We start from the raw sequence: 15,866 nt of genomic DNA on the forward strand, positions 1-15,866 counted from the left end.
TTATTTATTAACTTATTTTATTTTGGGTACTATACATGGCAATGATCAGGACTTTCTCCTGGCTCTACACTCAGGGACCACTCCTAGACTCAAGTGTCCATATGGTGTGCCAAGGATCAAACCCAGGTCAGCTGCTTACAAGACAAGTGCCCCACCCTCTGTACTATTGGTCCAGTACCCAAACAAAATATTCTAAGCAGGCGCAAGAGCACAGTGGGTAGAGCATTTGCCTTGCATGTGGCCAACCCAGGTTCAGTCACCAGCATCCCATACGGTTCTCCAACCCTGCCAAGAGTAATTTCTGAGCACAGAGACAGGAATAAACCAAATGCCTCCAGATGTGATCCAAAAACAAAACATTCTAAGCAACTGTTCCATTAGGAACAGTATATACAGTCAATATGCTATAGAATTGTATGAACCAAAAGAATATCAAATATTTCAACAGTAGATGCTTAAAATATACTTCTGAAATATATATTTCAAATATAGCACGGGACCTGGCTGGATGTGTGCGTGAGACAGTAGAACTAGGAGAGAAATGTAATGGATGGGGGGCCCTATTAAATGACCTGAACAAGATCTCCTGCCATTCATCCACTAACCAGATATCAGCTGAATAAAATTACAACAACAAATTAAGCCATGCAATCCAAGATGTTGAATGAAAAAGAGTAGGGCAAGCACAAAAAAGGAAAAAGATCTGAACTCACCGAGACTGTGGCAATCCTTTTTTACTGAGATCTGCCCTCACACGTTCTCCTACATGTCTGTAAATTTCCACTAAGCTGTTTATTGCTGCATCTCGAACCTAGATGTGAAAAAAGAAAAAGAGAGTCATTCCCTAGCACTTTCTGCTGGGACACAACAGGCTGCTCAGCACCCCAACATTATTACCAATTTATCAGTGCAACTGTGTATCGAGCCCCTTATACACAAGAGAAAACCATGATAAAACCATGTTTAGCCATTTTCACTCTATGGGTACAGTTCTTTCCATTCTTTACAGAGATGTCAGGAAACTTAGGCTATCAGAGTATCTTTCCAAAATGGAAAGCACTACAAAGAATGACAGTACTATAAATAAAAAAAAACATGGGGCTGGAGATAGCATGGAGGTAGGGCGTTTGAATCCCGGCATTTCATTTGGTCCCTCTCGCCTGCCAGAAGCGATTTCTGCGCATAGAGCCAGGAGTAACCCCTGAGCGCTGCCACGGTGACCAAAAAAAAAAAAAAAAACAGAAAAAAAAATCATTAAAGCATTTTGGAGTCAGTCTATTAAATACTTAATTCTACATATTATAAAGAGACCTATATCCGGGGCTGGAACAATGGTATAATGGTAGGGAATTTGCCTTGCATGTAGTCGATCCAGGACGGTTCAAATCCTGGTGTCCCATATGGTCCCCCAAGCAAGGAGCGACTTTTGAGCGAATAGCCAGGAGTAACCCCAGAGTGTCACTGGGTGTGGCCCAAAAATTAAAATAGATGATAGATAGATAGATAGATAGATAGATAGATAGATAGATAGATAGATAGATAGATAGATAGATAGATAGATAGACAGACAGACAGACAGACAGACAGACAGACAGACAGACAGACAGACAGACAGACAGACAGATGATAGACAGATAGGTAGGTAGGTAGGTAGGTAGGTAGATGGTAGATGATAGATAGATAGATAGATAGATAGATAGATAGATAGATAGATAGATAGATAGATAGATAGATAGATAGATAGATAGATGATAGATGGATAAGCCTATATTCAAAATGCCCAGTCTGAAAATAAAAAAGTAGAAAACTCCATAAATCCTAGTCAGAAATATTCATAAATACAAGGCAGAGAAAGAGCATGATAAATGTTATTTACATAAGAATATAAACATTGCATAAAAAGGACAGTACAAGGGCAAGGTGCTTGCTTTGCAAACAGCCACCCCCAGTTTGATCCCTAGCACTACATGTTTCACTGAGTATTGCTGAAAGCAACCAGAGTACCAATAGGTATGTATGTCCCTCTCCCCCACAAAAAGGAATAGAAATATTTAACTGTATATAAGGGGTGAGTAAACACATGAGAGAATAACAAATTTATGGAAGAGGGAATGTGCTTAGGCTAGCATTTTACTGGAGAGTTTCCAGACAAGGTACAGCCTACATAGTAATGAAAGCAGAAGTGCACAGTGTAAGCTTCAAAACAAACAAAAAAAAATTGGCCAAACACAAAACCAAACTAGACAGCAAAATACAGAAGTTCCAAAGAGAATTAAAAGACAAAAACAACTCTGAGGAAATAAACACAAAATGGGCCTGTTATACCAATAGACCAGGGGACTAAGGGTGGGGCATAGGATGCAAGCTGGAACTATGGCAGAGGGAGGTTATATATTCTTTATTGTTACCTCCAAGTTAAAAAATCTGCAAGTAAAAATATGGGAAAAATGTATTTAATATATATTCCCAAGGCCAGCCGAAGAGATAGAAGAAAGATGTATTAGAAATTCAAAGAAAGCTGTGGAAATGGCCAAAGTAACTTGAGGCAAAGAACAATATGGCTTTAGAGTTGGTCTCAAGCAAGCTGAGGTCTGAGTTTGAAACCAAAGAGGAGAAATCAAAGTAACAGAGAATAGAAAGGAGAAAGAAGGAGAAATACAAATAAACATGTCCAGTTCTAAATACTAGAGTCTGTTCCTGATTAACACAGTGTGACATGGGGGAAGTGGTCATTTTTCCCCTTCAGGGTAAAAAAAGGCAAATCATAAGCCAAATTATCAAAAGTTCACACTTTGGGTAACTATCCACCAAAATTAATGTTGAACCCCTAAATCCCAGTGTGACTATATTTAAAAACAAGACCTGTAAGATTAAGGCAATTAAGTTAGATTAGGCCAGAACAGTGAGGGTCTAAACAGGAAAATATTATTTTTTCCTCTTTACACATCCTACAGTACTTAGGCCACTCTTGGGAACAGCAGGTGGTGACGAACATGCAATGCTGGGACTCAAACAGAGAGAGGCATGTGCTCCACCCCTTGAGTTATATCCCCAGCCTCCAAAGATTAAATAAAAAAATATTTTTATAGTAAAAGACACCAAAGGATGTGCTCCTTTCCCCTCCTCTGTGTAAATGTGAGGTGGTGCTTGCTTGCAGGCTGGGGAGGAAGCTATCCCAGTGTCCACCCATGTTGACTCTGTGACCTTGACCTTTCAGTCCCTGAAACTAAGAGTATCTCCACTCTAGTCTAGTCTAGCCACCTAGTCTATGAGTCTAGGGTATTATTTTATGGCACCTAAGCTGGTTCACTCACATTGTGCTTATTTTGGAAAGAATTTCTCGTGTCAGGAAACATTTTTATAGTAAAATGTGTTTGTGCTACAAAGGCACTCACTCCTATACTATCTTTTCTTTTTTCAGTTTGGGGATACACCACGCTGTATACAGTGGTAATTTCTGCCTCTGCATTCGGGAATCACTCCTGGCAAGCTTACAGAACCATAAGGGATGCCAAAGGTCCCTTATGCCCACAAGTTGGGCATAAGTTATTGCACACAAGTTGTGTGCAAGGCAAATATCCTACCCACTGTACTATCACTCAGCCCTCCTAGAGAATCTTGAGATGCAGGGGTCCTCAAATTTTTTAAACAGGGGCTAGTTCACTGTCCCTCAGACCATTGGAGGGTCTGACTATAGTAAAAACAAAACTTATGAACAAATTCTTATGCACACTGCATATATCTTATTTTGCAATGAAGAAACAAAACAGATACAAATACAATATGTGGCCCGCGGGCCATAGTTTAAGGACCACTGCTTGAGAGTCAGTAATAAGTGAAGCAACTGCTTACTTCTTTAGTGTGTGTACGTGTGGGGTGCTTCTTGTTTGTTTTTTGGTGGAGGGCCCACAGCCAGTGGTGCTCAGGGGTTACTCCTGGTTTGCACTCAGGAATCACTCCTGGCTGTGTTCAGGGGACCATAAAAGATACTGGGGCTTGAATAAGCTGCATGCAAGGCAAGTAAGCACTGTGCTCTCCCTCCAGTTCCTCTGCTTACTTTCTACTGGTGGATTTGCTCTAAACTAATCATGTCTGTATCTTCTAGGTAAGGAAGGTAGGGGGTGCCAAGGATCAAACCCAAGCCCTCCACAATGGAGCTACATCCTCAGTCTGAACCAGTCCCATATTAAGGAATTGATACCTAGAAATACCATGCTCTCAGTTGATACCTAGAAAATTCAGGGTCATCGGGTATAAGATATTTAATGGGGCAATTGCTAACTACAGAATCCAAAGGGTGAAGTTGAATGTCGACTTGACCACTTAGGAGCAATGTGACCTTGTACAAAAATCTTTAAAGTCCTAGTCATAATTTGCTCTTCTTTCCTAAATTGAATGTCTGAGGCTAAAAAAAGGAGACTAGAGTACAACTGGCAGAGGAAAAAAGAAATGTAGAAGCTTAGCAAACAGTCTCCACTTCAAAGTTGTAACACATCTAGTCTCTCAAGTCATCTTATGTGAAATAAAAACACATACTGGCACATGGACACATTCATACACATACCCTTTCAGGTTATGTGTGTAAAGCTCTCCTTTCCACTATGCCATGGGTTGGCTGAACTCCCTTCCAAGGATAGGGGGAATAGGAGCATCTGTACAATGGCTGGAAATCCACATAGAAGACACCCACCCCCACAGTCCTCTCCACAGGAGAGCCACAAAGCTCAGTGAAGCCACCTTCCTGCAGTGCACCATCCTCTCCTCTGGTTAGGGCCAGCCCTCCTCTACCTTTGAGCAAAGCACACAGCACAGCCCAAGGTTAATCACAGAGAGCTCTAAGATCACTGAACGTTTCAGACTTTGGGGGGAGGGGGGTTGGGTTACATCTGGCAGTGCTCAGGGCTCCTGGCTCTTCTACTCTCAGAAATCGCTCCTGGCAGGCTCAGGGAACCATGTAGGATATGCAGATTCAAACCACCGTCCTTCTGCATGCAAGACAAATGCCCTACCTCCATGCTATCTTTCAGGCCCCAAGTTTCAGACATTTTTTTAATGATTTTTTCAAATTCCTAAGCAAAATACACTGGTAGGGAAGGCCCAGGAAGAAAACCCTAACTGGTGGTCCTAGGCTAGCTGACGAGACACAGATGAAATTAAGGGCTTCAGAAGAAGAGGACAATTTTTTTTAATTCATCCAATAAAAAATAAACAAATTTAAAATAAAGAAAAAAAAGACCAGGGCTTCTCTCATCCTATAAAGGTACTTCCCTTTGGTGTCTGATGTCTCAGGCTGCCATCTTTTTGTACACTATACACAAACATAATATTACAGCAAGTAGGGTGTCTGCTGGGCACATGGCTGACTGGGCTCAATCCCAAGTACCCCACATGATCTAAAGCCCACCAAGAGTGATCTTTAAGTGCATAGACAGATGTAAGCCCTGAGCACTCCTGAGTATGCCCAAAAACCAAGAACAACTGGGCCTCTCAAGTGAAATACAAAGAAGAACCATGGGAAAGACTCTGGAAAACATTTTCCCATTCTTAGAAAGAGAAACACCAGGATCTCTAAAAATGATGAGATATTCAGGAGAAAGGAAACACTGAACTGATGTTTGCTAATGAGACGATCACTGATTCCTCAGGGAAGAGACAATCAGAATACCTTGCAGTAAATTTCTGAGAGAGAGAAAATGAGTACTTGGGTTTTTTTGGGGAGAGTAGGGTTTTGTTTATTTGGTGTAGCATATGAAAAAGTTTTCATAAGATGATTCTTGGAATTGTTGTATATAAAAGTGTTTTTTTAGTGACTGCAAAGGTTTGCACCGGATCCAGGTTTGCTGAAGAATGGGGCATATCATAAACATTTCTACAGGCATATAAAAAATCATTTAAGTCAGCGTTGTCCTGCAAAGGGGCCAATATTAATTTGCAGGCTAAATTTGCATTATGATAAGCCAAACTTTTTTCTAAATATTTTTTAACCTGCTTATCTTTGACTTGTATTTTCAAAGCATCTTTGAGTTTAGCTACAAATTCGATATATGGCTCATGGGGACCTTGGGTAATTCTTAAAAAGGTTCCTGCACCTGTGCTGTTCATATCAAGTTTTTCCCATGAAGATACTGCAATTTCTTTAATTATGTTTAAGATTTTCTTAGGTAAAGCAGCTTGTGCCTGAATATTTGCATATTGATTTTCTTCCATTAATAATTCATATGAGAGATTGACCCCTGCAACTCGTTTTTTTGTTTTATCCAGGCTATATAATTTGGATTTCACACCCTCCGAATAGAACATCTTCCATTTGGTTCGCTGTTTAGATGGCAAGCATATTTCAGCTATTTTTTTAAATTCATGCAGCGTCCAAAGTGATTTCCGACACCAAAGTTTTAGCGTCTTCAGACAGTATGGAGAGGTTGGCCCAAATTCCTTACATGCTTTCTTAAACCGTTCCATGTTTTCTATTTCAAGGGGTTCATAAATTGGTTTATATACTGTTTGTAAAGGAACTGAGGCCGGATTAGCAGAAGTACTTTGCACCAGGCTCTGAGCCCTGACATGTGGAGCACTAGCCTGTGATTTGTCATTTGAGCTGGCACTATTATGTGATTCCATTCTGTGTACAGAATCCGGACTCACTTGTGGACTTAGCACCGGGGGTTGGTTATTAGTGTTAATATTTTGATTTGGGTTCTGAGTTTTTAAATTATGTTTCTGAGTAGATTTTTTGTTGGAAAAATGCCTATATTTTTGATGGTGGTGCTAGATTTATCAGCCTGCACTTTGGCCTGGAGTTTCATTGGATAGATCTTCTTATTTTTCAGGCTGGTCTTAGCCTCACTTTTTCCACACTTTTTTCTTTCTAAATACCAGCCAATACCTATGCACACCATAACAATATTAGCAACCACAGAGATTCCACAAACTATGACTAATGGAGCCAAAACAGGCGAGGCAAATATTTGAGTATCAATTTTCATTTGAACTATAGACCACAACCATTCAAAAGCAATGAATTTTTCTATCATTCAGCCTATTCGTTTTAAATAGTATGGAAATATCCACTTGACAAACGCAGAACCAAAGAATTTGTAACAAGGTGGCACAATTAACATGGCTGACCATAGAAGCCATCCAAGAATCTTCAGAGGCAATTTCCAATAAAGCGTTTCACTTACAGTTATTGAGGGTCCAGGTGCCCCTGTTCAGGTGCCATTTGCAATGTATCTTCGCTGTTAACTTTGCTGGGTATTTGTGAATCCAAGAACAGTCCCCAGAATGAGAAATTACTTCCCATCCCCTTGTCCCCTTTCGGGGGAAAACCTTGGTAATATTTATCCGCAGCAAATAATAATCCATACAAACACAAAGGATAGGGTTTAAAAGATCAGGCAAGGAGAACCAGAGAATCCTCCTGCAGCCAGCAGCTTTCACAGAAGGACCCCTCTCCCCTCTCCATCAAGCTATTTATTGCCAACTCCACAGTGCCCCACCTGAAAGGGCTAGTTGGGGCAATAGTCACAGAACAATCCTAAGGAAACACTTTTATATACAACAATTCCAAGAATCATCTTATGAAAACTTTTTCATATGCTACAATTAGTTGATTCCTTTACATCTGTTTCTGGTTTTGAACACCCTGTGTTAGGCTAAAAAAATTTTTTTCTATACTTTTTCCCATGATGCACTTATGCAAACAGCCACTCTTTTACAATTGCTTAGTTCTTTTTACAATTATAAAAATATTACTTACTTCTGTACATTATTATTGTTTCTTTACCAAAAAAGGGGGAATTGTAGCATATGAAAAAGTTTCCATAAGATGATTCTTGGAATTGTTGTATATAAAAGTGTTTCCTTAGGATTGTTCTGTGACTATTGCCCCAACTAGCCCTTCCAGGTGGGGCGCTGTGGAGTTGGCAATAAATAGCTTGATGGAGAGGGGAGAGGGGTCCTTCTGTGAAAGCTGCTGGCTGCAGGAGGATTCTCTAGCTCTCCTTGCCCGATCTTTTAAACCCTATCCTTCGTGTCTGTGTGGATTATTATTTGCTGTAGATAAATATTATCAAGGTCTTCCCCCAAAAGAGGACAAGGGGATGGGAAGTAATTTCTCATTCTGGGGACTGTTCTTGGATTCACAAATACCCAGCAAAGTTAACAGTGAAGATACATTGCAATTTGGTTTTGGGGTGGTTACACCCAGTGGCACTCAGGAGTTACTCCTGGCTCTGTCCTCAGAAATCGCTCTTGGCAAGCTTGGGAGACCATATGGGATGCCAGTGATAGAACCCACGTCTATCCTGGGTCAGTCACGTGCAAGGCAAACGCCTTACCGCTGTGCTATTATTCCGGCCCCATTTAGAAAGTTTTTAAAAAAATCAAAAAGAAAGAACATTTAAGAATTAAATAAACTGGGCCGAAGAGATAGCACAGCAGTAAGGCATTTGCCTTGCAAGCAGCCGATCCAGGACCTAAGGTGGTTGGTTCGAATCCCGGCATCCCATATGGTCCCCCGTGCCTGCCAGGAGCTATTTCTGAGCAGATAGCCAGGAGTAACCCCTTAGCACCACCAGGTGTGGCCAAAAAAAAAAAATTAAATTAAATCTGGGGGCGGAGCGGTAGCACAAGTGCTAGGCCATTTGCCTTGCAAGCATCTAACCTAGGATGGACCGCAGTTCGATCCCCAGGTGTCCCATATGGTCCCAAGCCAGGAGTGATTTCTGAGTGCATAGCCAAGAGTAACCACTGAGCGTCACCGGGTATGGTTAAAACAAATTAATTAATTAATTAATTAATTAATTAAAAAGAATTAAATAAAATCATACCTAAGCTTTGTTTCCAAATAATCTAAATTTTGCCTCAAAATAATGGGATGGGAGAGGAAAATTCAATGATAAATGATGAAGATATTATTTAAAAATGATTCAAAACTAGCTTTGTTTTATCTTAATTTCCAAGCTGGTCTGGTGACAGACACACGGGGCTGCAATTATGTCGTTGTGAGAACAGAAGTTCCCGTTTCTACAGAATTTTGAGCTTTGAACAAGGAAAAGATGAAAACAGAGCAAGAATTACAGGAAACTCCTCTACCAGGTCTGCGTCAAACCTATGTACCCGCCCACTGTGCTACCTATGTCTGGCCTACAAGAAAGCTATAGAGGCCAGGCTTCATCCCACACTTACAAATGACAGGTGCCTAGTCTCTGGGGCCACACTGAGGCCTCACAATAAAACCCCTTGCTACAGGGTGCTCTTCATTCATACTTGGGTTTTTGGTTTGCTCAGAGCCAAAAGTCTTCAGACCCGCATATTCTATACAGCTGTGAGCCAGTCTGAGGGGTCTGCCCTGCTCTAAATACCGTATTTTCCGGTGCATAAGATGAGCGGGCATATAAGACAACCCCTAATTTTAGACTTCCTCTCTGACTCTAGCCAATCTGAGCAGGCTTTTTACAGTGTAGATTCGAGTACAGAACAGTGTCTAATTTGCATGCATAAAAAGCCTGCTTGGATTGGCCGAGTTACAGAGGCGGTCCGAGCAGCCTTGCAGTGATTGGTGCAGGATCGAGTTGGAAAATTCATTTTGTGGCAATATTCAGACAATTTTTGTTTAGCGGCATATTGAAACGTTTTTCGGAATATATTCAGTGTATAAAATGACCCCCGATTTTCAACTGATTTTGTTTCATTTCAAAAGTCGTCTTAAGGACCCTGGAAAATATGGTACAAGTAAAGCAGAAGAGCAACACTGAAATAATTCCATTCCTCTCTTCAAGGAGTTCAACCTGCACTAAGTGCAAGTCCCATCAATGTTGTCCACAGGCTGTGGAAGAGAGAGCTGGGAGCTGACCACAGTACTGGCCAGGCCAGCTTTTTCTTGGCAGTGCTCAGGAGTGACTCCTAGCTCTGCACTCAGAAATTACTCCTGGCAGTGTTCTGGGAACCATATGAGCTCAATCCTGGGTTGGCTGTTTGTAGGACATATATCCTACCCTATACTCCAGCCCCAAGCCAAGCCAGCTTTCCCCCTCCTAAATGGCCTGAACCATAAGCTACCAAAGGAAGTCACTGAATCAGCTATGGGCTATCCTATTTCACCCTTGGTAGGTAGTCCTGTAACAATACAAGAGCAGTAGGTTGGACTCCTGATAGTCAAAGTTAAAGGACTAATGTTAAAGACTGCTGAGAAAATTCAAACCAAGGGAAAAAACAAAGCAGGTGCAAAGCACACACATATGCCCCAGGAAGAGCAAGTGAAAAAGTATCAGAGCCAGGCCGTTCCTTCCCAACAGGTGGGTTCTGGGAGCTGTGGGCTGAATGTGCATGCCACATTCCTAAGGCAGTTGTGAATATTAAGTTCTTACTTTGGAATCTTCTGGCTATAAATAAATCTGTGAGAGACTGTAGAAAGCACAAAGCACCTGTGTCTTCGCAGGACCAGTTTGAATATTCACTTCACCTGTCTGGCTATGAGCCTGGGAATTAGGAATAAGTCACTTCAGTAAGACAGGCTGACCTTTCTGCTCTGCAGAAGAAAGCCAGTAGCAAGAGCCTAGACGTGTGACCTCTAGAATAGATTTCTCTCTCACAGAAAAACCAAAATGGAAATCAGATCCAAAGAATAGGAAGTGTGAAGAGTGGGAGAGTCTTCTTTCTTTTTTTAAGTGTTATTGGGGAGTGTTGGTTGGGCTACATCCAGCTGTGCTTAAGATTTACTCCTGGGATTGTTCCTGGTGGAGATTAGGGGACCCTATGTGTTGCCAAAGATCAAAATGGGGTGGGCCATTCAAGGCAAGCATCTTACTCTGTACTATCTATCCACTCCCTCCACCAAATTAAGTTAATGTTGAGCATAAAAATGATTCAGTATTGCCCATGTTAAACACATTCCATGAAGGCTGGTTAAGAGTAGTGGACTGGGCCCGGAGAGCTAGCACAGCGGCGTTTGCCTTGCAAGCAGCCGATCCAGGACCAAAGGTGGTTGGTTCGAATCCCGGTGTCCCATATGGTCCCCCGTGCCTGCCAGGAGCTATTTCTAAGCAGACAGCCAGGAGTAACCCCTGAGCGCTGCCGGGTATGGCCCAAAAACCAAAATCCAAAAAAAAAAAAAAAAAAAGAGTAGTGGACAAGGGCCCGGAGAGCTAGCACAGCGGCGTTTGCCTTGCAAGCAGCCAATCCAGGTCCAAAGGTGGCTGGTTCAAATCCCGGTGTCCCATATGGTCCCCATGCCTGCCAGGAGCTATTTCTGAGCACACAGCCAGGAGTAACCCCTGAGCAACGCCGGGTGTGGCCCAAAAACCAAAAAGAGTAGTGGACAAAAAAAAGGCAGGAGCATGTCAGGGAGACCTATAAAATAACTGTGGGCCAGCGAAAGGAAGGAAGGAAGGAAGGAAGGAAGGAAGGAAGGAAGGAAGGAAGGAAGGAAGGAAGGAAGGAAGGAAGGAAGGAAGGAAGGAAGGGAGGGAGGGAGGGAGGGAGGGAGGGAGGGAGGGAGGGAGGGAGGGAGGGAGGGAGGGAGGGAGGGAGAGAGGGAGGGAGAGAGAGAGAGAGAGAGAGAGAGAGAGAGAGAGAGAGAGAGAGAGAGAGAGAGAGAGAGAGAGAGAGATGGAAGAAAAAAGGAAGAGAAGAGAAGGGAAGTGGGAGACCAGCACCAAAGAGGCAGGGAGAAAAAGGCAGTTTGAAGCAGGGGCCAAGTGATAAAAGAGAGAAGGAGAGAACAGAAGAAGAAAAGAGGTTCTCAGACCAGAGCTGTGGAAGACCAACTCTCGGGGAGCTTCTTCACCCCAATAAACCAAACTTCCAATACGCCTATTAGCATATATATATATATATATATATATATATATATATATATATATATATATATATTTCTTTTGTGAGTTTGTTCCCATTTTTGGCCCCTTTATTTAGGCAAGTGTTTCCTCAATGTGTAGGAGCTAGAAAATTAAAAAAAAATTTTTTTGGTCATGACGGGAAAGGAAAAAAGCAAGAGAAATGGTAATCAGAAGCCAACCTGAGAATCTCCTGAAACTTGTAGATGTTCCCAGTTGATCAAGTGCCCCTTCCTTCCACTGAAAGACTGGGACAGTTGGGAGGAATTTGCTTCGTAAGTAAGCCATACATTAAATGGCATACTCTATTCTAAAGTGTAAGTTCAAGAAGTTTCTAGAACTAGATGCCAGTGGGGAGATCAAAGAGAGTAACAAGAACATTCTAGTCACCTCAAAAAAGTCTGCAGGCCCTTCCCAAGCAACCCCACTCCCAAAGTGGACAATCTCTGCATCTGCACCCACACTAAGTTCACTCTCCCTCCTGGCCAAGGGAGAGGAGCCTGAAGGAAAAGTGTCTGGGAGTAGCATGGGTGACATGACTGTGAAAGCTCACCCTCTGTAGGAGACACAGAATGACTGGCACACATACCAGGGCACTGCAGAAACGCTAGTTTACAGCATCTTAATCAATGATCAATTCTAGATCAAGCAGATACTGAAAGTTCAACCCACCTATCAGGTATCCCCAAAGCACCAAAATGCATCACCATTATCTGAGACATTTGTTTTTTCCTACCTCAAAACACACTTACCTGACTATTGGGATCTCCAAGTAAGTTACATATATGTGGCACAATCTTGTTTAGTGTTAAAGTATGTGCTCCAGAACTGAAGAAGAAGAAGAAGAAGAAGAAAAAAAATGGATTGTTTAGTTACTGGTGGGAAAGAAAGACACTTCCTTGCCAGTCAAAGCATGACAACCTGCCCTTCCCTTTCCACCATAGGGTCCCCTGGCCACCTCCCACCAAGGTTCTCTCCTTCCTGTCTGGTTCCAAACACTCCCAAAGTGGACAATCTCTGCATCTCCACCCACACTAAGTTCACTCTCCCTCCTGGCCAAGGGAAAGGAACCTGAAGGAACAGTGTCTGGGAGTAGCATGGGTCTCTTTGCAGAGTTCAAAATCTTGAGTGTTCCTCACTGTCTTCACTCAGGGACTCAAGGATCACTCCAATTGAGCCAAGCCAAAGTCCAGCCGTCCCCACAGTCCCATATGCCTCACATATGGTTGCCTCAACACGACCACCTTAGCACCCCCATCTCTGCCCAACTACCCAGATCCTACTCAATGACAAATCCCTAAAATTTTTGCATTTTATTCTCCACCTCCACATCTCTCAACTACAATGCGGTATATCAGTAACTGCTAAATGAAGACTGCAGAAATGGCCACCAAGGACTTCAACTCTATATTGCCCTATGGACAACACCTCATTACTTTCAACTTCTCAACATCAAAAATTGCTCTAACTGTCACAATAAACTTTGTGAATACAACTCTCATTGGTAAACTGATTATTTCCTTAGAACAATCCTTGAGAAGTGGAATCACTGTGACTAAAGACTAGAAACGGTTTGTAAAAGCTTCAATTTGGATCGGAGAAATAGCATGGAGGTAGGGCATTTGCCTTGCATTCAGAAAGATAGTGGTTCGAATCCCAGCATCCCATATGGTCCCCCGAGCCTGCCAGGAGTGATTTCTAAGCACAGAGCCAGGAGTAACCCCTAAGCGCCACTGGGTGTGACCCAAAAATAAAAAAAATAAAATTTTTTAAAAAAGCTTCAGTTAATTAATAAAAATTAAAAATTTTAAAAATTAAAAATAAAGAAAATAAAGTAATAAAACATCAGTTTTAGGGCCGAAGCAATAACACAGTGGTAGGGCAATTGCCTTGCATGCGGCCAACATGGGACAGACCCAGTTTTGATCCCCAGCATTCTATATGGTCCCCAAGCTTGCCAGGAGCGATTTCTGAATGCAGAGCAAGAAGTAATCCCTGAGCTCTGCTGGGTATGGCTAAAAAAAAAAGAAAAAAGAAAAACCTACCAGTTTTGTTGGGTTTTGTTGTTTTTGTTCATTTGTTTGTTTTTAAGGTCATACATGGCAGCGCAAGGGTTACTCCTGGCTCTGAGCTCAGGGGGTCATTTTGGTGGTGCTTGGAGGATCATATGGTATGCCAAGGATCAAACCTGACAGCCATGTGCACGGCAAAAACCCTTTCTGCTGTGCTATCACTCCAGCCCCATCAAGGTTTTTTATTGTTGTTGTTGTTGTTGTTCTGTTTGTTTTTTTGGTTTTTGGGTCACACCCAGCTGCCTCAGGGGTTATTCCTGGCTCTATGCTCAGAAATCACTCCTGGCAGGCTTGGGGGATCATATGGGATGCCAGGATTCAAATCATCATCCTTCTGCAGGCAAGGCAAACACCTTACCTCGATGCTATCTCTCTGGCCCCAGCATATAGGTTTGCTCTTTCTCGTTTGTTTTGGTTTGGTTTTGGGCCACAATGAGTTGTGCTCAGGGGTTACTCCTGGCTCTCTGCTCAGAAATTGCTCCTGGCAGGCAAGGGAGACCATATAAGATGCCTGGATTCGAATAACTGTTGGTCCTTGGTTGGCTGCTTGCAAAGCAAGCACCCTACCACTGTGCTATCTCTCCAGCAAGTTTTTTTTTTTATTCTTTTTGTTTGTTTGTTTTTTGTTTTTGGGTCACACCCAGCAGCGCTCAGGGGTTACTCCTGGCTCTACGCTCAGAAATCCCTCCTGGCAGGCTCGGGGGACCATATGGGATGCTGGGATTTGAACCACTGTCCTTCTGTATGCAAGGCAAAAATCCTACCTCCATGCTATCTCTCCGGCCGCAAGTTTGTTTGTTTAATTATTAGAAGTTTCAAAAGAAGAAATTTTGCAACAAAAATTGATTAAAAAATTATTGGGATAGGGTTTGGGCCACACTCGGTGGCTCTCTGGGGGTTACTCCTGGCTCTGTGCTCAGAAATCATTCTGGCAGGCTTAGGGGACCATATGGGAGGCCAGGGATCAAACCCAGTTTGGCCGCATACAAGGCAAATGCCCTACCTGCTTTGCTATCTCTCCAGCATCTAAAACATATTTTTAATTTGGTTTAAAAAAATAATTGCTAGGAAAAATACAATCATGTTAAAAGTGACCATCTGAAGATATGTATAAATAATACTATTTCATATATTATCAGTAAAAGTGACCTGTAATTTGTTTGCTTTTGGGAAGACAAAGCCTGATAATGCTGGGGGCCACTCCCAGTGTTGCTCAGAGGGTCACATTGTACTAAGGATCAAAACAAGACCTCCCAGTTGTAGAGTAGGCACTCAGCCCATTGCTCTAGTTAGAGCTTTCTCTCTAACCCTACTTATGATTTTTTGTTTGTTTTTCTTTTTGGTTTTGAGGCCACACCTGGTGACGCTCAGGGGATATTCCTGGCTATGTGCTTAGATCACTCCCGCTTGGGGGACCATGTGGGACACCAGGGGATCTAACCAAGGTCCATCCTAGATTAGTGCTTGCAGGACAGATGTCTTACCACTAGCACCACCACTCCGACACCCTATCCCCAGAAATATGGCAGGCACAGGGGACCATATGGGATGCCGGGATTCGAACCACCCTCCTTCTGCATGAAAGGCAAAAATGCCTTACCTCCATGCTATCTCTCTGGCCCCACCTATTATCTAATTCTTGTACTGCCTCTCATATTTGAACATAAAAGTGTTCAACAACAATACTCATAAGACAAATACAAATTAAAATTACAAAAAGATATTATTATAAATGTATCAAAATGGCTAGAATGAAAAATAGGTCAATGCTAACAAAAATGTGAAAAACTAAATCATATTTACATTGCTGGTGGGAATATAATAGTAAAAACATAACTAGAAAGTAACTTACAGTTTTTTTAAAAATAAATAAAATGTGGCTTGGGGGCCAGAGAGATAGCACAGTAGTAGGGTGTTTGCCTTGCACGTGGCTGACCCAGGACAGTGGCATCCCATCTGG

At 42.3% G+C, this 15,866-nt stretch overlaps 1 protein-coding gene across 1 annotated transcript in view; it reads right to left on the bottom strand.

Moving 5' to 3' along the window:
* CLASP1 (cytoplasmic linker associated protein 1) overlaps positions 1–15,866 on the bottom strand; it is a 270,724-nt gene that overhangs the window by 150,363 nt on the left and 104,495 nt on the right. The window contains exons 6-7 of the mRNA XM_049773166.1: positions 12,587–12,662; positions 714–811 (exon numbers count right to left, since the gene is read on the bottom strand). Of these exons, the coding sequence (XP_049629123.1) occupies positions 714–811; positions 12,587–12,662 (174 nt within the window). The remainder of the gene's footprint in view (positions 1–713; positions 812–12,586; positions 12,663–15,866) is intronic.

The sequence above is a fragment of the Suncus etruscus genome, chromosome 5 (genome assembly GCF_024139225.1).
Source record: "Suncus etruscus isolate mSunEtr1 chromosome 5, mSunEtr1.pri.cur, whole genome shotgun sequence".
NCBI lineage: Eukaryota > Metazoa > Chordata > Mammalia > Eulipotyphla > Soricidae > Suncus > Suncus etruscus.